Source organism: Mesoplodon bidens, assembly GCF_964165515.1.
Source record: "Mesoplodon bidens genome assembly, chromosome: 5".
In the NCBI taxonomy this organism is placed as follows: Eukaryota; Metazoa; Chordata; class Mammalia; order Artiodactyla; family Ziphiidae; genus Mesoplodon; species Mesoplodon bidens.
This window is the reverse complement of record NC_138161.1, coordinates 2753761-2777764: the sequence shown is the minus strand read 5'-3', so window position 1 is coordinate 2777764 and position 24004 is coordinate 2753761. Positions and strand designations below refer to the sequence as shown.

At 52.1% G+C, this 24004-nt stretch overlaps 2 protein-coding genes across 4 annotated transcripts in view; one reads left to right on the top strand and one right to left on the bottom strand.

Annotated features, from left to right (window-relative positions):
* Positions 1 to 24004, top strand: part of AGPAT3 (1-acylglycerol-3-phosphate O-acyltransferase 3) — a 91252-nt gene that overhangs the window by 38175 nt on the left and 29073 nt on the right. The window lies entirely within an intron of this gene.
* Positions 19819 to 20378, bottom strand: LOC308617481 (enhancer of rudimentary homolog). The gene has a single exon (XM_081234695.1). The coding sequence runs from the start codon at positions 20334 to 20336 to the stop codon at positions 20022 to 20024; it is 315 nt and encodes a 104-aa protein (XP_081090821.1). The 5' UTR covers positions 20337 to 20378; the 3' UTR covers positions 19819 to 20021.

Sequence of the window (24004 nt, the reverse complement as noted above, 5' to 3'; positions counted from 1 at the left end):
CATAAATAAATAAATAAATAAATAAATAAATAAATAAATAAATAAAAAGACATAATTAAAAAAAAAAGATCAAGGTGCTGGCAGATTCAGCGTCTGGTGAGAACCCACTTCCTAGTTCACAGCCAGCCATCTTGGCACTGGGTCCTCCCATGGTAGAAGGGGCAGGGAGCTCTCTGGGGTCCCTTTTATAAGGGGCTCCACCCTCATGACCTAATCACCTCCCAAAGACCCCACCTCAAATGCCGCCCACTGGATATGACTGGGATTTCAACGATGAATCTGGGGGAAGACGAAACCATTCAGTCCATAGCACAGAGCATGGAGGGAAAAAGGCAAGTTACAGAGTCTACAGTATCAAAGTGTGATCATCTGAAGTCACCACATTTGAAAACTACAAGCGTCAGAAGAAGAGACACCAGACTCCACAGCTGTCGGCCTGGGGGTGGGACGGGGCCGCGGCAGACACTTCCCTTCTTACTGTGCACTTCTGCATGGTTTCACATTTTTACAGCCCCAAATTTATTCCTCCCTGCTCATTTACAGAATCTTGTTAATTTGCAAAATCTTTTAAAAAACGGAGTTCAGAAGTTGGGGTGTTGTCTACTGGAAACATTTCGCTGGAGCTGGAGAGCTGGGCGGGCCGTTCTCCCCCAGGCTGAGAGGTGCAGCCTTGCGTGTCCCGCTGAGTGGAGGGTCCAAGGAGTTCCCCCCGCCCCTCAGTGAAACAAAGCTACTTCTCTAATCTTCCACCCCGCCGTCTTCTCTGCTCCCCGCAGAGACTAGCAGGTTTCTTTGCAGCTGTGAGGCTCAAATGTTCTCAGATCCAGGGGAAATCTGCCTTTCAGTGGATGTGGGGAAAATAGGCATTTCCCGAACGTTTTGGTTGGTTTTTGCTCCTTGCTGTTTAAGACGCGATTCCCACTTCTGGTTTTGCAGTTAGCTGGCCTGGCTCCGACTCCTGACTCTGCTGCGTGTTCGCTGTGTGACTCTGGGCAAGTTGCGTAACCTTTCTGAACCTTAGTTCCGTCATCTGTAAATGAAGCTCCTAGGAGTGCCCGCCTCCCGAGAGAGCTGTGAAGCATGAGGCTGCAGACTCACAGAGCCGCCAGGACGCCCAGGGACGGTGACCTGCGTGCAGGGGGACGGTGACCTGCGTGCAGGGCGCTACTTACAGACAGCGGTCACCATCACCAGGCAGGACCGTGAACTCCAGCTGGTGTTAGGGGTGTGGCCTGAAATTCTACAACTCAGGTTCTCTCTCCAGTGAGCTGGGAGGGTGGGGGGGGCCCACGCTGGCCTGCTGCTTGCGGCAGGGGCGGGCGGGTCTGCCAGTGTATCCAGCTGCCATCCACTGGCTGGGCCGCTGAGCCACCTGTGGATGCAGCGGGCTCGCGTGATAGCCACCCAGCCAGTGGGGGCAGCTGCCCCTGAGGGAGGAATGAAGCCTGTCTGCAGGTGAGGGGGCGCTTCGTGGTTCCATCCTTTCAACTCAGCAGCCTCGAAGGTCCTTCTCTTTGCCACTTCCTGGAGCTCAGAGCAAGTTGGTGGCTGTGCGTCCCATGTCTGGGAGCAGTGCGGGGACGGGGACGGGCACAGGGGAGGGGAGTCCCTCCCCACTGTTGGGGATGTGGGAGGTTGGGGTCCAGCCCAGCTCCCTCCTCCTCTTCCTGCGAGAGGCTGCCCAGCCCCCCACCCAGGGCGGGCATTCTGCCCCTAAGAGCAGTACACTGTGCGGTACTGTCGTGTGCTCGCTCTTGCTCTCCCTGAATACATCCAGGGTTGGACAAACCCTCCCCAGGCTGCTTCAGGGCTTTTGTCTACACGTCATTTGAATGGATGCAAAGTATTAAGTCACTTGGGCACATCCTTGTTATAGACACCTGGCTCGTTTCTGTACCCTGACATCTGTAAGCATTGCGGGAAGAGCCTTGATGCTTGCAGCATTATGACATTGACAGCTTCCCGTGTTTGTTTTCTTGCACTGGGATAGCTTTCACCAGGAGGTTGTAAGGACCGGAGTGAGGGTTATGTACACTCCTGCCTGGGAACGGGGACCCACAGGCTGCGGTGGCCGTATGCCACTCGCTTAGCTGGAGGTTAGATAGAAATGTTAATAGTGATTTTTAGTTGCAATGGTTAGGAACAAAGCAAGCTGATTCATATGAATTTTAAGAATCATGATAATTGTTCAAAGAGATTTCATGACTGAAACTACGTTTTGTTTAAAAATTGCTTTCCCTTAAACCATTAGCCAGACTCATCAAGAAAAAAAGGGAGAAGACTCAAATCAAGAGAATTAGAAATGAAAAAGGAGAAGTAACAACTGACACTGCAGAAATACAAAAGATCATGAGAGATTACTACAAGCAACTCTATGCCAATAAAATGGACAACCTGGAAGAAATGGACAAATTCTTAGAAATGCACAACCTGCCAAGACTGAATCAGGAAGAAATAGAAAATATGAACAGACCAATCACAAGCACTGAAATTGAAACTGTGATAAAAAATCTTCCAACAAACAAAAGCCCAGGACCAGATGGCTTCACAGGTGAATTCTATCAAGCATTTAGAGAAGAGCTAACACCTATCCTTCTCAAACTCTTCCAAAATATAGCAGAGGGGGGAACACTCCCAAACTCATTCTACGACACCACCATCACCTTGATACCAAAACCAGACAAGGATGTCACAAAGAAAGAAAACTACAGGCCAATATCACTGATGAACACAGATGCAAAAATCCTCAACAAAATAGTAGCAAACAGAATCCAACAGCACATTAAAAGGATCATACACCATGATCAAGTGGGGTTCATTCCAGGAATGCAAGGATTCTTCAATATACGCAAATCAATCAACGTGATACACCATATTAACAAATTGAAGGAGAAAAACCATATGATCATCTCAATAGATGCAGAGAAAGCTTTTGACAAAATTCAACACCCATTTATGATAAAAACCCTGCAGAAAGTAGGCATAGAGGGAACTTTCCTCAACATAATAAAGGCCATATATGACAAACCCACAGCCAGCATCGTCTTCAATGGTGAAAAACTGAAACCATTTCCACTAAGATCAGAAACAAGACAAGGTTGCCCACTCTCACCACTCTTATTCAACATAGTTTTGGAAGTTTTAGCCACAGCAATCAGAGAAGAAAAGGAAATAAAAGGAATCCAAATCGGAAAAGAAGAAGTAAAGCTGTCACTGTTTGCAGATGACATGATACTATACACAGAGAATCCTAAAGATGCTACCAGAAAACTACTAGAGCTAATCAATGAATTTGGTAAAGTTGCCGGATACAAAATTAATGCACAGAAATCTCTGGCATTCCTATATAATAATGATGAAAAATCTGAAAGTGAAATCAAGGAAACACTCCCATTTACCATTGCAACAAAAAGAATAAAATATCTAGGAATAAACCTACCTAAGGAGACAAAAGACCTGTATGCAGAAAATTATAAGACACTGATGAAAGAAATTAAAGATGATACAAATAGATGGGGAGATATACCATGTTCTTGGACTGGAAGAATCAGCATTGTGAAAATGACTCTACTACCCAAAGCAATCTACAGATTCAATGCAATCCCTATCAAACTACCACTGGCATTTTTCACAGAACTAGAGCAAAAAATTTCACAATTTGTATGGAAACACAAAAGACCCCGAATAGCCAAAGCAATCTTGAGAACGAAAAATGGAGCTGGAGGAATCAGGCTCCCTGACTTCAGACTATACTACAAAGCTACAGTAATCAAGACAGTATGGTACTGGCACAAAAACAGAAAGATAGATCAATGGAACAGGATAGAAAGCCCAGAGATAAACCCACGGACATATGGTCACCTTATCTTTGATAAAGGAGGCAGGAATGTACAGTGGAGAAAGGACAGTCTCTTCAATAAGTGGTGCTGGGAAAACTGGATAGGGACATGTAAAAGTATGAGATTAGATCACTCCCTAACACCATACACAAAAATAAGCTCAAAATGGATTAAAGACCTAAATGTAAGGCCAGACACTATCAAACTCTTAGAGGAAAACATAGGCAGAACACTCTATGACATAAATCACAGCAAGATCCTTTTTGACCCACCTCCTAGAGAAATGGAAATAAAGACAAAAATAAACACATGGGACCTAATGAAACTTAAAAGCTTTTGCACAGCAAAGGAAACCATAAACAAGACCAAAAGACAACCCTCAGAATGGGAGAAAATATTTGTAAATGAAGCAACTGACAAAGGATTAATCTCCAAAATTTATCAGCAGCTCAGGCAGCTCAATAACAAAAAAACAAACAACCCAATCCAAAAATGGGCAGAAGACCTAAATAGACATTTCTCCACAGAAGATATACAGACTGCCAACAAACACATGAAAGGATGCTCAACATCTTTACTCATTAGAGAAATGCAAATCAAAACTACAATGAGATATCATCTCACACCAGTCAGAATGGCCATCATCAAAAAATCTAGAAACAGTAAATGCTGGAGAGGGTGTGGAAAAAAGGGAACACTCTTGCACTGCTGGTGGGAATGTGAATTGGTACAGCCACTATGGAGAACGGTATGGAGGTTCCTTAAAAAACTACAAATAGAACTACCATATGACCCAGCAATCCCACTACTGGGCATATACCCTGAGAAAACCATAATTCAAAAAGAGACATGTACCAAAATGTTCATAGCAGCCCTATTTACAATAGCCCGGAGATGGAAACAACCTAAGTGTCCATCATCGGATGAATGGGTAAAGAAGATGTGGCACATATATACAATGGAATATTACTCAGCCATAAAAAGAAATGAAATTGAGCTATTTGTAATGAGGTGGATGGACCTAGAGTCTGTCATACAGAGTGAAGTAAGTCAGAAAGAGAAAGACAAATACTGTATGCTGACACATATATATGGAATTTAAGAAAAAAAAAATGTCATGAAGAACATAGGGGTAAGACAGGAATAAAGACACAGACCTACTAGAGAATGGACTTGAGGATATGGGGAGGGGGAAGGGTAAGCTGTGACAAAGTGAGAGAGTGGCATGGACATATATACACTACCAAACGTAAGGTAGATAGCTAGTGGGAAGCAGCCGCATAGCACAGGGAGATCAACTCGGTGCTTTGTGACCGCCTGGAGGGGTGGGATAGGGAGGGTGGGAGGGAGACGCAAAAGGGAGGGGATATGGAAACATATGTATATGTATAACTGATTTAATTTGTTATAAAGCAAAAAATAAAAAAAAATAAAAAAATAAAAAGTTGCTTTCCCCGTAGGAGTTTTCTTTCTGGGATGAGTTTCAAACGGGTGGTACTAGTTCCTGGCAACTGTGAGTTTCACTAAGAAGGGTGTACACGTGTGTGTAAACTCCATTCAGAATGCTGGGCTGTTCAACGTTATCTCACAATGAACTGAAATTGTCCGCATGCCAGTTCGCTTGCTTACCGTGCTGTCATTTTGCTCCTTTAAGGGCCAACAGGTAGTTCTTGCAGGTGCGTCCATGCTCCGTGCACGTCTTCCTCACCATCACCAACCACTGAACTGTACGTGCCTTTGGAAGGTCTACCAACCAGTCCTGACAAAAATAAGTGTGTCCCCATTATCTCAACGCCCGAGGTGGCCGAGGGCCAGAGAGCCTGGTCCTTAGAAGGCTTTGCAGGCGGACCCCCTGACTCAGGGGGAGTTGCTCATCTAGCCCCGCTCCCCACGGAGCAGAGTTTTCCCAGGACACCTACTGTGGTTGTCCCCTCTGCCTTAGTTCACCCGACCGGCCCGCACAGATGCTGCAGGGTCGCTGCCGCTGCGCGGACGGCGCTGGGGGAGTTCTGAGCTGCTCCGCCGCACTGGAGACCTGGTCTGGCTTTCCTGGGCTCACACCTCAGGCTGTTTACTCGTGTTTGGTTTGCATAGTAACCTGTGTTCTCCAGGGTCCCAGTTTGGTTTGGAAGGGTGTTGTATCAGTGGGTCCCTGAGAGCCCCGGCGGCCTCCTTCCTGGGGCCTCTGCCACCACCGGCTTGTTTACCCCAGAGCTTTTCACGTGTGGGGTTTATCTTTGTTATTTACGTATTTATTCGTGTATTTAAAACGTGTGTGTGTGTGTGTGTGTGTCTCTCTCTCTCTCTCTCTCTCTCTCTCTCCCTCTCTCTCCCCCCGTCCGTCCGTCCCAGGCCGGGTCCCAGCAGAATGCATGGACAGGCCCTCCTCTAGGACGTGTGGACAGGCGTGGGTCAGAGCATCTTCTCTGGGAAGTGCTTGGGTTGCAGACGCCGCAGCTGCCTGCTTCCTCCGGGACCAGTGGAGAAAAACCGAGAAACTCACGCCCTTTCCAGTTTCGAGCTGCCTGCAGACACCAGGAGCTCAGTGTCCAAGCGGTCAGCGGGAGGGACGCCCTGGGCATGGGAACGAGGGGCGGGGGCGGGGGCCGGGTGGGGGAGGGTGGTGTCCTTGGTGGGAGGGAGCCCAGCAAGGCCTTCAGGGGCCCGGAAGTCATGAGTGAGTGCTTTTGGCAACGTGTCCCCTGGTTGAACGTGAGGGTCCTCCCCCAGCTCTGGTGCTCAGCTAACTGGATAAACAAGCGCTGAGCCGGCCCTCCCAGCCAGCTGGTGGCATCTCGGCAGGAGACTCCGGGAGCGAGAGGCCTGCCGCCTGGGACTGAGCAGAGGAGGATCCGAGCCCTTTCCTCCCCACACCCGAGCCTTGTCGCTGCCCGTCTGCGTGTGCGCGGTCCCATCGTCCTGAGCCAGGTGCCGGGACTGACACAGTGTCTTTGGGGAAACTGGGCCAGAGGGTGACTGACTGCCGTTTAACAAGCATCTGAGGCGTGGAGACGTGGGGACCAACTCCAGGACACCCCGGCCCCTGGGGACTGCAGGAGACAGGATAAGCCCAGCTCGCTCGTTCCTGGGGCGTCTTGGGTTGGACCGGCCGGCAGGGGGCAGCGATGTGCTCACAGGCCACCTTGACCAAACTGGTTTCAAATCCTGGTAACCTTGGGCAGAATTCTATGTATGGGCAGCAGGACGGTGATCGTTCAGTGAGTAATCCGTGTACAGTACCCGTCAGCGTGACCTTGGTGTGGCCCCCGTGGCCTCCCACCCACGTGTCTCGGCATATGGTCTACTTTCCGCTTAACTCCTGGCTCCTTGTTTCTGGGTCAGGAGCTCGTGGCCTACAGATACCAGGGAAGGGGTTTGCCTCTCGTTAGGGCTCTACCGCGCCTGCTGCCTTGCGGGCCCTGCTGGCCGGCCTGTGGTCCTTGGTGTCCGCCACCGTGGGCAGGCAGTGTGGGGTAGCCTGCTGGATGAGGGGGGTCAGCGGGGATGACAAAGAGGACTGCTGTTTGAAGCTACACAATAATAACTGCATGTTCTTCATATGTGCCCGCGTGTGATGGGCATAGTGATTACTAATAGTTACGCAGGAATAATTAGTTAACACCTTGAGTTCTGCTGAGCTGTGTAAGAAAGGGAACGTGGAAATGTCATGAGAAGAGTCATCTAGTCAAAAGAAAGGTTTCACCAAGTTTTTAAAGCATTCCTTTTGTGTTGCTGCTGTGCAGAAACCGCCAGGAAATTCTAGCAACATTCTCCCTGGTCTTTTAATACTTTGTATAAATCAATAATTTTCAGGTCCAGGGAAATAGAGCCATTATATTCCTGTGTCATTTTCTTGTGTAGTATTTGTTCTCCTTAACTTTAAAGAAGAGACGTGGAGAACAAACCCGAGTAGTTATAGCGAGTGACGCTGGCCTGTGGGCCGCTCTCAGCAGAGGATGGAGAGGACCCTTCCCTCCGTGGGTCCCAGCCACGCACAGCCATGCAAGCACAGACGGGCCCCCCATGGGGAGCCTCCGTTCAGCAGAAACACTGCTTATAGGAGGAGGGTTTTGGCAAAATTCCTATGCCAACCTTTAATTCAAAATAAATAAAACCAAGTTACGGAACGTTCTAGGTTTGGCGTGTTTTACGCAAATCACCTAAAGGGCATCATAAAAACCTGCTGCGGTCCCCATGTCCCACGTGGTCAGTACAGCCAAAACCAGGGTTGAGGTTTTGCTTCCCCCCTGCTTCTATCCTGGAGAGACACCTCGGGTATTTCTTTAATCTCTGCTCATCTGTTGCCTCCAAAGGAAACGATTTGGGGACAGTGGGGATGTCGTCATAAGAGCTAACCGCTTTTGGCATTTGCCATGTCAGGCCTTTCTCCGTGGGGACCTTGAGATAGTAGAGTGGCCACTCCCACGTTACAGTGGAGGAGACTGAGGCTCAGCCGGGAAGCGGGGGCGGGGTGCAGGGATCGGAGCCCAGTGACAGCACGTGTGTGCTGTGCACCTCTCCCTGGGGGCTCTTTCTAGGACGCGCTGAAGACCCCAAAGGTCCACAGCCCAAAGGAGAGCAAGGGCCAGCGCCGCATCTGCCAGTGAGCCGCCTTCCCCAAGCCGGGACTTGTCAGGCATGGGACCAGTGGGCTCAGCCTGACTGTTCTGTTCTGTCCCCGACACGTGGCCAGAGAGTCTGGGCCCAAGGGACCATCTAAGGCCCGGGGCCAAGGGCAGGCCCGTCACTGCTCCCCAGGGTCCAGAGTCCAGCACAAAACAGAGGAGAAGCAGACACAGCATAGCCCCCGGAGGAGCCCCTGGGGGTGCGGTCTGAGGACAAGGGCTCAGAGGAGTCTGCGTGGGGTGTGCAGGGACCCCACCCCACCCCGGTCACCCACACCGCCTGCCCTCTGAGCTTGGCTCCAGCCCTGAGAATGCAGCAGGAGGCTGGGGACAGGACAGGACTTGGGAGCGTCCCCAAGGCCTGGAATCGAAGGTGACCGTTGGGATGCTGGCAGTGGCAGCAGGGTGGGCCGTGGCCTGATTTCGCTTCAGACGAGCAGTTAGTTCTGGCTGCGCGTGGAGAAGGCCTGGAGAGCCTTTCAGGAGCAGGGCAGAGCCAAGCGGGGCTCAGGAAGCCCTCACAAATAGCTTTTTCTTTTTCTAAATTTATTTATTTATTTTTGGAGGTGTTGGATCTTCGCTGCAGCGTGTGGGCTTCTCGTTGCGGTGGCTTCTCATGTTGCAGACTACGAGCTATAGGCGCATGGGCTTCAGTAGTTGTGGCACACAGGCTCTGTAGTTGTGGCTCACGGGCTCTAGAGCACAGGCTCAGTAGTTGTGGCACACAGGCTCAGTAGTTGTGGCTCGTGGGCTCTAGAGCACAGCCTCAGTAGTTGTGGTGCATGGGCTTAGTTGCTCCGCGCCATGTGGGATCTTCCTGGACCAGGGCTTGAACCCGTGACCCCTGCATTGGCAGACGGATTCTTAACCACTGCACCACCAGGGAAGCCCCACAAATAGCTTTTCAAATGGTAACTGGCCTCAGGGGAAAGGTTGAATCCAGGTGCTGCCAGTCAAGGATCAAGTCAAGGGCGCCTGCCGCCTTCCCAGGAGACCCGAGAGGGACCTCCGCTCAGTGACAGGTCACAACCTCACGGGCAGCCTCCTTGCCGCCCCACGAGCAGACGCACCCAAGGCCCCAGGGTCTCAAGGCTGCGTCTGCCCAACTTTGGGGGCTTGTTCTGCGGACGTAGATCACTGGGCAGCTCTGGGGGAGGAGGGCTGTGTCATTACTCATTGGGAAGGCAGAGGCATGTCCTCTCCTGGGGCTCCGCGCGTCTTCCGAGAAGCTGGCCTCCCAGCTCAGCAGCTCCTCCATGGCTGTAGGGATTAAGGACTGGAAAGCCTTAGCCAGTGGGACCACGCTGGGCAGTGCTTGGAGCCCCGCCCGTGGGCTCAGTGGACGAGTGATGACTGCCTCCTCGCCTGGTAGCTTCTTGGGCCGGGAGCCAGAGGCTGGAATGGCAGAACTACGCGTCTAGAAGGAGCCTTACAGAGCCTGTCCAGAGGCCCCAGGTCAGCTGCCTCAGGTCACTCGGGGATGTTCACACCCCGCAGACTCACCGTGGATCTCGGGGCCCAAGCAGGCTTCTCCAGCTGTGGGTGCCCCCACCGTGCAGGGCGCAGGGCTGCGAGGGGGCCAGGCAGGCAGCAGCTGGGGCAGCTGCCAGTTTGGAAGACGGTGTTTTGTGCCGAGTGCCGCAAAGGTGGACAGCGTAACGACTGCCGTTCCATCCCCGTGCAGCGTGAAGAACCCTCAGAAAGCGTTCTGCCACCCCCCGCGCGTCTGTGCCCTGGGAATGGGTTTTGCGGGGGCCACCTCTGCCCCTGGGTCACCTCGTGTCACCTTGGCCCCTCGTTGCAGGTTCGGACACTGCAGGCTGGGGAGGCATCAGAGGACAGCAGCCCCCAGTTCGCTTGTTCCCTCATCCAGTTCACTCCACACCCTTTTCCCAAGGGTAAGAGGGGCAACTCCTCCCCACGGTTCTTTGCAGAGACGGTGCCGGAGCGGCCGTGCACCCAGCGCGCAGACTTGGAACTGGGCGGCGCGTGTGGCCTGGCGTCCGGGTAGGGGGCTGGGGAGCCTGTGAGCCTGGACCTAGCCCCGCATAGAGGACCTCTGCCTGTCACCTTTCCAGCCCGGGGGCTGAGCCAGGCCCACCCGTGTAGCTCACTGCGTGACCTGCCCCAGGCCGGGCGGGGTTGGGGGCGTCACACTGTCGGGGTTCCTTGTGTGTGCCCTCCATCCGCAGTCGGGTCGGGAGGTGGGGGGGGCCGCTGACCTGTCTCCTGGCCGAGCCCCGTGACGCCACCTGCTTACGACAGCTCCAGGCTGCAAGCCGCTTACTGGATTAGCGTGTGCCCGCAGAGCCCCCGCCGTGGCCGAGGAGAGGCCCGCATTTTCTGTGTGGCTCCAGAAGTTCCGTTTGCATCTGCACTGGCCGCTGAGACCGGCAGGTTGCTGCTGGGAAGGCGGGACTCAGAAGTGGTGTCCCCTCTCTGCAGGGCAGGTGGTCTGGGTGGCTGAGGCCCGACAGACCCAGGCAGTGTGGGCCTGGCTGTAACCCCTCTTCTCATCCTCGGCTGGAGGCTGACCTGCCCCCGCTGCCAGTCTCCTTTCACCGACTTTCAGAAGGATTCGAAGATGCTGGCCAGCTACTCGGCCTGCCTGTTCTCGGGGGTCTGCACCGCCCTGCTGGCCGTGGCTCTGGCCTATTACTTCTACTGGTGAGCGTGGCCGGCGCCCGGGCCGGGCTGTCCCGGGGGCAGGGGGCGGGCAGGGGAGAACATGCTTGCTTCTACTTTTGCTGCGGCTCCGCCCCCTCTGCTCTCCGCACTGACAAAGTCCCTTCCGTCGGTGGGGGCCTGGCAGCAAACAAGGGAAGCAGGTCACCAGAGCTAGCTGCGTCTCCGCAAGGCGAGGCTGCCACGGCTGCTAATGTACATAGTGGTCTGTAAATTAAGTGGAAAACAGGTAGTTTCCATTAAAGGGGTGCCACTCGTTGTAGCCGTAAATGACGAGCTGGCTTAGAGCGAATCACCCGGACCCTGTGCGCAGCCGTGATGGGAGTGCCCACCAGTTCTTGCCGTGAATGCAGGGAGGTGGCGAGTTGGAGACCTCACCCGCCCGGGCTCCCGACGCCCCTTTCCAGCCTGGCCCCTCGCGAGGCTGGGATCGTAAACGGGGCCTGTGAGCTCCGGGACCCCAGTTTCCGTCTGGAGAGCAAGACACCGATGTCCTGTCTCTGCAGGTGACAACCTCGTGCAGGGGGCTGATGGTGATGCCGCTGAGTTCAGGGAGCGGCCCACACAGGGCGGCACCCACCCGATAGTGGCAGCTAGCAGGGCGGCCGTGCGGAAACCCAGACCCCAGGTGCGGGGCTGACTTTATTAGCTAGAGCTTCCTGTGAGGAGACATCTGCTCTTTTGAAGGTTCTGTCCCGGGATTATTTTTGTTTCCTCCCTTTTTGTACTTGTCTGATTGGGAATTCAGTTCTCTGATCTGGAAGCTTTCTGTCCCGTAGATCCGATTAATGCTGGTTCTCTTTCTGATGACGAGGAGGGGCCAGGCCGGCAGGCGGGGGGTGGGGGGTGGGCAGGGGGCCCCCCCCCCCCGGGCAGGCTTGTCCTTGGCCCCAGGCTCTGCAGCACCACCCCCAGGGTTAATACAATTTACAAATGAGGATTACACAGAACCAAAAGATAACCCATGAGTGTGGGGCGGAGTTAGCCCTAATTCCTAATTAGACTTGTGTCCCTTGTTAAATGGGTTTCTGGCCTCTTTTGAGGGTGAGTAGCAGCCGTTGTTGGCCAGGAGTGGCCCGCATAGGAGGAGTGACCAGTAACTTTACCACAGACTCCGGGACACTCCTGAGGGTGAAGGGCCACGGCACAGGTGTGCAGCACCACTGCCCACAGGTAGCCTCCGCGGGGGGCCGGCCTCGGGCCCCTGGTGTGGGCGGCGGGTGTGTCTGTCACCCCGTCGTCATGTGGATGGCGAGTCAAGGCAGGGACGGGGCAGTCTGTGCGCTCCTGCTGGGCGTGGGGCAGGGGAGGGGCGGCTGGTTTCTAGTCTGGTTGGTCCTCCCACGTTCCCTCCGCCGACGCTTGTCCCAGCCACTCAGTGGTCTCTTGATCCACAAACGGGTAGAGACCCAGTTCAAGGAACATTCTTGAAGCAGCCATGATCCAACCAGAGAGTCTGGCGGCCCCTGTCGGGTCCCCGAGGCTGAGAACTGAGAGGGGGTGTCGAGGTTGTCATTCTCTGGGTCTGCAGAGCTGTCCTCCCAGCCAGGGCTGTACTCCAGCGCCGCCTGTTCCGTGGCTGTTGTCCCCAGTGACCCCGCGCCCTGCTCCGGGCGGGCACTGGCTCAGTGCTGGCGGAAGGTCCCCTGCGGAGGGGCGACTGGGGGCTCGCAGCTCACTGGACAGACGCAGCCCAGCTCCTAGTCGGAGAGTGCGGGGAGGAGCGTCCTGCTCCACGAGAGGCCGGCGCACGTTCGTGGACGTGTGCACACTTCAAGGACAGGGTGGCGGCCTCCGTGCTGCAGATCATGTAAATCTCGGCTCCCCCTACTGGGAGCAGCACGGGAAGTCCAGCGGGAGGGACCTTCCCCTGGCGGGCACCGGGGTGGCTACAGTCACAGCTGCCCGGGACGTCCCAGCACCCAGGACAGAGGCCCACCTCCTCTGGTTCTCTCCGTGGGCAGGGACTCTGGCCAGAGCAGCTCTGTCTGCTGCTGGGTGTGAGCCCGTTGCTCACAAGGGCTCTGGACGCGGCCAGCACGGTCTGGGGGAGAAGGCGCCCTGCCCCGTGAGGGGGTCCCCTTTTGAGGCTTTATGTGGGGGAGTCTGGTCTGGCAGCCCTGCGGGGTCACGGAAGGTGCCACGCGGAACCTCTGACCGGGGGGTGAGGTGGGGGAGAGTCGCCTCGTCTGGGCTGCGGGGCTGGGATGGAGCCCTGCTCTTCTCAGGAAGCCTTGCTAAGTTTGATAAGTTTCCCTCCCTGTTGAAGTGTGTTTATCGCTCTGGGGTTTTAGGGTGTTTTGGGGGGAGAGAAAAAAAACCTAGTGCTGAAAACCTTGTTTGAAATTATAACGGTAGCTGTTTTTCATGGTAGTTATTTATAACCACGTCCAATAATCAGATTCCAACCACGCCCTTCGAAATGAAATGTGTAGAGAATAATTAAAACCTCGTTAATGTAGAGTGAGGAGGGAAAGTGAGTCTGAATTAGTGAAACTGGCAAACGAGAGACACTAAGAGCTTCACGAGCTCACAGTTTGGGAAGTAACTGCTCAGCCCGTCTCTTCCCTGCCAAGCGTCTCAGAGTGTGTATCCGTTATCTTCAGCATGGAGTGGGGCACCCAGGATTTCCCAAACTAATGTGGCAACAAGACCCTCTTGTATAAGCCGTTTCTTGGGGTTAGCAGCTGAATTATGCGGTTTTACAGACGCTCAAAATGATTCAGATATCCATAATTTGTAGGGAAAATAGCACCTTTGTTTGCTGACCTGGGAACTTGAATGCCCTTTAAAACTTGGCTTACAAAGGCTGTTTCAGACCTCAGCTGTTTATAAAGGAAGGACGGAGGGAGGCTTATTAACCCTTAGAGCCAGCCTGTGCTACTGCATGTAAAGCCTGCCTCACCCCCATCTTCAAACAGATACAGAAATTCAAAAGGATCATGTCACCTGCCGAGGCCACAGACACGGGACAAGAATGCAGTCCTAAGCCCCAGTGCCAACACACTCCCCCTTTTTGGTGGAGAAAACCGTGGCGGGCGGGCGGGACCCTGGGCACTGAGGGTGGACACTGACACGTTGACAGAATTCATCTTCAGAGTCGCCACTGAGAATGAGTGCTCGGGCTCATTCCACAGAGTTTGCATGTGCCTCTCTCTCTTGACTTAAACTTTATCCAGTTCCCCGAAAGATTTTTACTGAGTGTCCACCGTGTCCCAGGCACTGTTCTAGATTTTTGGTTGTCAGTGTGTAGGATGGACCAAACCCCCATCCTCATCAGAGGTACCTGTCCACTCCTCACGCTGAGTCATGAGGGATTTAGTCAACTTACAGGCCTCCCACCTTCTCTCCAATGCTGCCACTAACTTTTGTTACTTATACTATTGTTTTTAGTTATTTTACTGTTCCCTTAAAACTTTAATGTACTCAAATTTCCACTTTTTGTTGGATCAACTTAGACAAAAATCTCTAGACCCCCATTATGTAAAATAATTTGGGTTTATGATGTTTATATTCTGTTGTGTAATTATAATTAAATTCTCCATGCTTCTTTCGTAGGTTGATTGTAAATATTAAAAGTCCAGAAACAGCATTCACAACAAAATTTTTAAAAATTTGTTGCTGCAGACGCTGCAAAGGAAGAACTAGAAATCTAAGCCCTTAAGTCTCTACTGCTTGAAGGAGGAAGTTTTAAGCACCTTATTAAACCCCCCTGTTAATTTGATTTACATTTGGGTCACAATTTCCTTGCATAGCATTTTTATTACTTGAAAAATCTTATTTGTTTTGTTTTTTATTTTTGAGAAAAGACACATATTCCCTCTTCAATACCCAAAACTTCCAGCTCCTTAGTTATATTCTTTGTTGAACAAATTCTATTTTCTTCTTGAAAGATTTCCTGTTTTAATTTGGATGAGTTTCTTTCCAGGCCATCTATAAAGTTGTTATCCTGGCATTTCTTTTCATTGCAGAACTGCCTATTTCTTCTTCTTCTTAAATTCCATGTCTTCCTCTTCATTAGATTCCTTCTTGTTTTGCTGGACTACATCCTCAAATAATCTTTTCACAAAGGATGAGTGGAAGTTAAATTTTCTGAAACCTTGCCTATCATGAGGTTGCCATAATTTTTGTCTTCTTCTTTGTGTGAGTCAGCGTCCTGACAGAAAACAAATATGTGAAGGGAGGATTAGTAAAGGGGCTCTTTACAAAGGTGTAGGCAGAGATTAAGAAAGCAAGAAGAGGGTAAAAAAGAACTTGAGTTAACAAGTTCTTGCAGATAGTGTGACTTATTTCAGCACATTTTTTTGTGGGGAAGGAGAGTCCAGGGGAAAGTAGGAGGAGAATCATGGAATTAAATTTTACTGTTCTTGGTCCCAGGGTCCAAATTCTGTGAAATTTGTAAAGTGGCCACATTTTGGATTGGGCTCAAGCATCAAATCCTTGAGAAAAAACCTTCTGTGTTCCACTGCTATTGACCTAAATAAAAGTTTCAACCTGAAAGCACTTAGGAAGCAGATGCTGCTGGTAGTGAGATAACCATTTCAATACATTTAATATGAAAATAAAGCATTTGTAGTACGAATGTATTATTATTTCTTGGTTCAGTCAATAGACCCGTCACTGCTATGTATGTTACAAGTTAGAAAAATCCGTAGAATGGGAGTGAGTGAGCTGTGCAGGAGAGAAGAAAGGGCAGCTCAGAGAGGGTGATCATTCCCGGTGCTTTTTCCAAAGGGTACTGGACAGAGTGCGTGGCCATTCACGCAGGGGCAGAGGGCGGGGCGGCGAGCACTCCAGCCGTGTTGGGACCTTCCGTCAGCAGCGCCAAATGTAGAGGACTTGGAGTTTCTATGCTGACTGGAAGGGATTAAAACTTCATAAGCAATTTAACATTTTAAATGTTGCAAAATCATTGCCACCATAACGGGGTATCATTTGGTAGATGAAATTAATCCTAGCGAATCTTTGCCATTTCATGAATTTAATTCTCTTTTCTTCCGCTCAGTGCATTATTCTATCTTGATACTTGGTCTTTCTGTCAAGTAGAGCGTTGCGTCCTGAACTTAGGTGGTGATCTGTGCCATTATCTCTTAGGACGAAAAAACAGTGGCTGCCCACAGCAGGTGCTTCATAAGTATTTATTGATAAAGGAGAAAAGTCCAGCGCTAGAAAGAGCTAGAAAGGTCGTCCTCTGTCTTCTTGCTCAGGCTTCAGTATTAACTCTCTGTCACAGCTGGACAAATCTGTAAAGGTCACCAGATTCCCTGGTAACTCCTTCCATGGCTCTATTAACATTAAACTCAGAAAATGTTTTATCTATTGTGCTTTTAAATATTAACAAATTTTGTTATAACTCGTATCTTTGGAAGTAGATGTGTTACCTTACATAACGGGGCTATCAGTGGGAGATGTGTGGCTGGTACGTTCACCTACAGGATTCGTCGTTGATTCCTGTGCTGTTTCTGTTGAGTGCTGGGCACTGGGTGAGATCAGGGCAGAACAGCAGCCAGCCTGCTTGCTGCAGGTTTGCCCGCCGTTTAGGGAAGGACACTGTGGGGCTAGGTCTGCCCTGGAGGCAGCCGTCCTCCCGCAGCTGCTGACCTGTCCTCCCCGAGCAGGATCATCTGAAAGTGATCACAGCAAGAGGTTGGTTCCCCCCAAAAGAGCAAAAGCAAGGCCTGCTCCTCAGATACAGCCATGCTCTTTCTAGGGCGCCCTGCAGGCCTCTGATTGCGTCACGTCCAGTGGTCTCAAGTCTCCTCCCCCACCCCACCCCACCCCACCCCACCCCACCCCCGGATGTGCCCACGTTGCCCGCGACCCAGGCTTTATTTATTTATTTATTTATTCTGCGGTACGCGGGCCTCTCACCACTGTGGCCTCTCCCGTTGCGGAGCACAGGCTCCGGACGGGCAGGCTCAGCGGCCACGGCTCACGGGCCCAGCCACTCCGCGACATGTGGGATCTTCCCGGACTGGGGCACGAACCCGTGTCCCCTGCATCGGCAGGCAGACTCTCAAGCACTGTGCCACCAGGGAAGCCCTGTTTATTTTTTATACAGCAGGTTCTTATTAGTTATCTATTTTATACATATTAGTGTATATATGTCAATCCCAATGTCCCAATCCTGCCTTTCTAAAACTCTTATCTTCTTAAGTGTGTGAAACATGATGCCTCTTTAATGGCAAATGTGACAACATTTTTTATCTTTGTAAGTGACCTTGTTCATCCTTTGAGATTTGTGTTCTGCTTTCTCAAAAAGCACTGTCAATTACCTCTAGATTCTAGGGTTTGTGTAGGAGAAGCTTTTCCCAGACTCTCTCGGGCATGCTGGTTGGGAGTCATGGAGAAAAAGCCTGCGGGAGGGGAGACTCCCTCCGCACTGGCAGCTCTGGGACCTCACACCGTCCCCAGCTGCGTGGCCTCCTGTGACCAGCTCCTCCTGGGTCTGTCCCCGGGAACCCAGGGCTCAGTCCCGCCCCCTGCAGCCGCCCACCTCACTCCACATTTTTTAATTGCTTGTCCTGTGACCTCACATCTCTGATGGGGTCAAGAAAAGTCATGAACTTGCAGTTTGTCTGGCTTTATCTTGTTGCAGGCTGGGAGTGACAAGCTCTCTGCGTTCCTAAGGGAACACCAGGACTTGATGTAACTTTTTAAATTGTGAAATATATTGTACATGTAGAAAAGTGCATTAACAACCAATTTACTGAATAATTATAAAGCAAACTCCCATCTGTTTCTCTAAGAGTAAAACTTTATTATAAAGGGCAGATCACTGTCACAAAGTTACATCCAAGGCAACTTAGCTGTGCCTGTTTTATGTGTGCACGTGCACACGTGTGAGTGCGTGTGTGCGCATGTGTGCGCGTGTGCGTACAGGCCAGGCGGCCACCTTTGTGTGAGGGGTGCCCACTGTGTCCTCAGGCCTAGAGGCTTGTCACAGGCCTACTGTGCAGTCATCAGGCCTGGGAGCTCTTCACGTTCCTCCCACCATGCACTGCAAACCTCACCACTGCTCGGGCCAGTAAAACCTTCAGCACAACCTCAGAAAGACAGAGGATCCTGGAGCTCTGGGAGGTGGGGTGGGGGGGGCCCGGAGGTCCCTCTCACGCCTTCTCACCGTGGCCCGTGGCCGTCTGTCCCTGGGCTTCTGCTCCAGCCCCCCCTCCCTTCTTGCCTGGGGCACCGTTTCTACAGTGGGAAGCCCCCTGGGGACGTGACGGCACTTCCCCACCCTTGTCCTCAGTCTGTAGTCCCCAGGCCCTTCTCCTAGCCTGGCTGGGAGCTTCGGCCTCCTTGAGAGGGGCCTGGGGGCCTGGGGACCCTTTGATCCAGCAGGCTCCTCCAGCAGCCCGCGGTCAGGGCAGTGCTGGCTGCGCGTGGCCCGTGCCCTTCAGCCGGGGCAGCCAGCTATCTGTCCGGCCATCGCTCGCTGCAGCAATGCCCCAGGTGTCTCCCATGGGACCTGGAAATATGGGCGGTTTCCTTTGTCCTGAGTCCGGAGCCCTCCCCCGCCAGCCTGCACGGCCCCTCTGCAGCCAACGTCACTGGCCCGTCCGGAGTTGGACAGGGTTTCCAGAGTCTCAGATGAGACCGTCAGGTAACGTGCTACATCGGCTCTGCCGTAATGTTGGTCTTTCAGGAAACTTGTCGTTGAGGCAGCTCGTGATGACACGTGAAAGGCACGAGCTTCCGGAGTCACGCTGCTGGTGTCGCACGTGAACGAGGCGTCCCTTTAGCCAGCTTTGCCGGAGCGTCGTGTGTTATGTGTGGGACCTGTGTGCGTGACGGTGCCAGCAGCGGTGAGGGTGCGCGGGCGGGGGTCTGGGCCGCAGGTAACAGAAGTGGTGGTTGAAATACCCGAGACCTGTGTCCCCTCTGCCTCTTGGCTGTGGCAGCTGCCGGCTGCTCGCCGATGCCGCCGCCCACAGCGTGGGTCCTTTCTCCCCTTGCTTGTCCCTTCGTGCTCCTGACGTGGCTGCCGTGGACACCCCTTACTCACTCAAGGAGAGCCAAGAACAGAGGGGCAGCATGGTGTGGGGGGCGGGTGCTGTCTCTGGTCTAGGAAAGCAGACGCCTTCCTGGGAGCCCCTGAAGGCCCCACTGCCTGGAACTGGGCCATCCCTGGAGCAGCCGCTCCAACTGGGGACAGGGTTACCTTTATGGCTTAGATCTGGGGCTGGGGGTCCCCTCCCAGGGCCCAAGGAGGAGCGCTGCTGCCATGGCCGAGCTCTCTCATGAGGGGCGGTTGTCACGGAGGCCTGGAGGGGCCGTTTGGTACATCCTTTCATGATACCTTCCTTACCCCTTGGTTGAGAGATACGGAATGCCAAAAGAGTTTCGTGAGCCCAGTGATGGTTTTAAGTTAATTGTATCCTATTTTTTTTTAAGATTTTTTTTTGATGTGGACCATTTTTAATGTCTTTATTGAATTTGTTACAATATTGCTTCTGTTTTTTTTTTTTTTTTTTTTATAACTAAAGAACATTTATTTTTTTCTCACTAAGACTTTGTCTTGAGGACATAACTAAACCGCGTCACCACCCCCACCCTGATTTGAAGAAGGGTTAGTACAGTGAATGTTATAAAGCAGATCTGAAGGACTGGAACCAACATTAACTTACAAAAACCAACTTCCACCTAAATCATCATAAAAATGTTTTAAGTAAAAAAAAAAGGAGTGGAGAGAAGGGGACAAAGGGGGCTTCAGATTGAACAAGATCCTCAGATTTCATCTAATACATTCAATCCTGGCTAGAGTGTACCAAAATGGAAACAGGATTACTATAATACAAAACTTCTACTACAGCACACTGTACACACCTGTGTTCCAAGTCCACCCCCATCCCCCTAACGCTTCCAAACTCAACTACTTCCCGGCCTGTTGGGCCTGTCGACGAAGGAGCACGTAGATCTTCTCTTTAATCCAGTCTTTGTTATAAGGCTGGTATGTCTGGGTATCAGCTCGGTAAACAAGGCAGCTGAGGTCTGCCAGGTCATCAATGAAGTCAAATAACTGACTGATGTCATATGTGATAGAGGGGCTGTTGGGATTCATTCTCTTCAGATGTTCTTCATACATTTTACAAACACCTTCCATGCATTCATTCACAGATTCATAGTCAGCATAAGTCCTGCCTTCTGGCCTCTTGGTAGGCTGTACCAGCAAAATGGTGTGAGACATCGCGCCAAACTCTCGCTGCCGCCGCTGCCGACTCCGCCGCCGACTCCTATTGCTTCTGTTTTATGTTTTGTTTTGTTTTGCATTTTTTTTTGGCCGTGCGGCATGTGTGGGATCTTAGCTCGACCGAACCTGCACCCCCTGCGTCGGAAGGGAAGTCTTAACCGCTGGACTGCCAGGGAAGTGCCAACTGTATCCTACTTATTGTACATACAGTAGAAATACAAGTCTGCCTAAAGGCAAGTGCAAAGGAAAGCCAGTCATGTGAGACGTGTCCTGTGCCCTCGGCTCAGCCTGCAGCAACACCCAGGCCACACGGCTTCCAAGTCTCCCACCAGCGGCTGCAGGCTTACTGCTCTAGGTGCCCAGGGACTCCAGGAGGCCAGGTCCACACTCTTAATAGCAGAGGCTTCGTTGTACATGATCGTATCTTGCAGGCTGTTCCCTGGTTCTTTTTCATGATTTATTGGTTTTCTTTCCTGTTTGTTTCTCCATGTGGACCGCAGAATCAGCATTTCTAGCTCCAGGGCTGAGGGATGGGGGACCTGTTGGTATTTTAATTAGAGTTCAATTACATTTATAAATTAACTTAGAAAGAATGGCTTGTGTGTTATTTATGTATTGCTATCTAAAAAACCACCTCAAAAGGTTGTGATGGAAAACAACCACTGTTTTCTTAGCTCACAGCTGTGGGTCATCACTTTGGGCTGGGCTCATCAGGGCAGCTTTCTGCTCATCTCACCTGGGGTCATTTGCAAGGCTGCAGTCAGTCGGCAGCCTGCCTGGGGCCGTGGGTCCATTTCTGCTCCATGTGGGCCCACCTTCCAGCTGGCTGGCCCGAGCTTCCTCCTCTGGTGCCCGGAGGGTGCCCTGGAAGCTGCAAGGGCTCTGAAGGCCCAGGCTCGGGAGTCAGTCGTATGATGCAAGGCCCACCCACCCCGGTCTATTTAGGGGTGAGCCCTGTGGCCAGCCTGCGTTCCGGGACCGGGAAGCCGACCCCACATCTTGATGGGGAGAACAGTGCTGCTTTACCAGGGCGTGAGCGCAGGGGGCAGTGTTGCCCCTGCTGCACAGTGTTTTCCCATTTGTTTACTTCTGCTTTTGTCTCTTTCTGGATATTCTGAGGTTTACCCATATAAACCTGTTTATTTCTGCTGAATTTTGTGATTAGGTATTTTGTCTTTTTTATTGCAAACGTACACAGGGTCTTCTCCACTGTGTCTTCTGTTTTTGTGTGTTCACGTGGAGGTGTGCCCACTGGGCCACACTGTCTGGTGGCCTGGACATACAGCAGGGCTCTGTGTCCTCATCGTTCTGGTCACCAAGGGCTTGGATTGTGAGTTTGCACCCCTCTTGCTTTAGAGGAAATCCCTAGTCCTGGACTTGCCATTTTACCCCTTTGTACCTGCTAGAGAGGAACAATGGAGCAACCCAGGAAGCCACGCATTGAAGATGGCAGGGCTCCTGGCAGCCTGGGCCCCAGGTGACCACGGTGGGCGGAGCTGCTGGGCTGCATCTCAGTGCATGGCTTCCTAGGTTGCTCCATTGTCCCAAATAACCATCTGGGGCCAGCGACCTGGATCTGTTACGTCAGAAAGAAATAAACTTCTCTATTGTCTTAGTGCCTCCTGATTACTTCAGGTAGAACTAGTTGTTGAACATTATTAGAATGTTGACTTCTGACATTGTATTAATTTCGTCCCTTTCAACATTACTGTAAGCCTTTACTGTTTGTAGTGGCACTTTGGTTACAGTGGACTCTTTTGGGTCTATACAGTACAAACCCACCAGCTGTAAGCAGGGATGATTTTACTCCTCCTTTTCAGCTTTTAGGCTTATGAGGTTGGACCAGCAACACATGATTATTAGCAAAGAAATGTCATATTTTGCAGCCTTATTGAAAGACAAGGTGGTCCCTGTAAGTGAATTTACCCGAGAACTGAAGCCAGCCCCTTTAAACCTCAAAAACAGGATTGTGTTGGTCTCATCTAAAATTTTCGTTAGACTCATGAAAATCCTTCTCTGCCCCTCGGCACCATCAGTGCCGCGGTGAGTGGCGCAGCCCCCCTGGCGCGGGGGCGCGGTCAGGGCGGACAACAGTTGCTGCATTATGTTCTCATTTGTGATGTCATCATGGGGCCGCTGGGTCTGCGAGCTGCCCCAGCCCCGGATGCCCTCCAGGTGGTGCTGTGTCCGGTCGCGGGCTTGCCTCTGCCCTCGTGCTGCCGTCAGCAGGATGCCTGCCTCCAGCGCCTGCCGCCCCCTCTTTTCTCATCTGGCACTTCGGCTCGGCTGTGGGCCAGGAGACCACCCAGTCCCACAGGTCCCAGCTGTGTTGCCAGCAGGAGTGAGGAGGAGCCCTTCTAGGAGCTGAGGAGTCCCCGTGGGTGACGTGTCTGCGTCCCTGATACCCAGACTGGCTGCTCAGAAAGCGATGGGGGTTTATTCCCATTCTTGGCTATGTTCTGAACAGCAGACGTTGCCACCTAAATTATCTTAAGATACTTTAAAACTATTAGAGATAAGGTTCTCTCTCTACTGTCCTTTGTTTCCAATAGTCAGTCTTGTTCATAGACCTTTTCTCCAGTGTTTCCTGACTCGGAAACCACAGAACTATTCACACGCAAAACAAAAACCTAGGGCTTGCCCCCATGCAGTTTGCCCCCCATGCAGTTTGCCCCCCATGCAGTTTGCCCCCCGTGCAGCCAGCCAGCGTGGCCTTTCTGTTCTGCTGCCCCATAGCAGACCACGTCTGCTCTGCTCACTGCACATATAGGCACTCAGATATGGGACAGATGGATGGGTGGGTGGGTGGATGGATGGATGGGTGGATGGGTGGATGGATGGGTGGGTGGGTGGATGGATGGGTAGATGGGTAGATGGGTGGAGGGATGGATGGGTGGATGGGTGGATGGATGGGTGGATGGGTGGGTGGATGGATGAGTAGATGGGTGGGTGGATGGATGAGTAGATGGGTGGATGGATGGGTAGATGGGTAGATGGGTGGAGGGATGGGTGGGTGGGTGGGTGGATGGGACAAAGGAAGGAAGAAGGGAAGGTAACAGCCTTGGTTCTCCTTCATTATAGACTTTGAATTTGGATCACATATAACTAAACCGTTCTTTTAATCCTATAATCCAGACTTCCTATCTAGAACATCAAAAACGAGGCACTTTTGGGCTTCCCTGGTGGTGCAGTGGTTGAGAGTCCGCCTGCCGATGCAGGGGATGTGGGTTCGTGCCCCGGTCCGGGAGGATCCCACATGCCGCGGAGCATCTGGGCCCGTGAGCCATGGCCGCTGAGCCTGCGCGTCCGGAGCCTGTGCTCTGCAACGGGAGAGGCCACAGCAGTGAGAGGCCCACATACTGCAAAAAAAAAAACGAGGCACTTTTGGCATGTTTAATGTCTTCTCCCTTCACCAGCCACTGTGCTCAAGGTCAGACCCGCTCACGAGAGGCTGCCCCCACAGGGCAGGGTGAGGCTGCCAGGCTTTGACCTCAGCTCCAAGAGGTAGCTGGCCCAGAGTGGTTGTCAGCGGCGATGCCTTCTCCCTGGATCTCAGGAACAGGGCAGCAGGTCAGCTGAAGTGGCGTCCCCCAGAGCTGGCCAGCTTCTGCCCCAGTGGAGAGCCAGAGCCCTGGATGTTTCAGGCTGGGGGTGCAGTTTCCGAT

Bases quoted from the DNA above. Each gene is read 5' to 3' on its own strand.
- LOC308617481 (XM_081234695.1), bottom strand. From the start codon at position 20,336: ATGTCTCACACCATTTTGCTGGTACAGCCTACCAAGAGGCCAGAAGGC.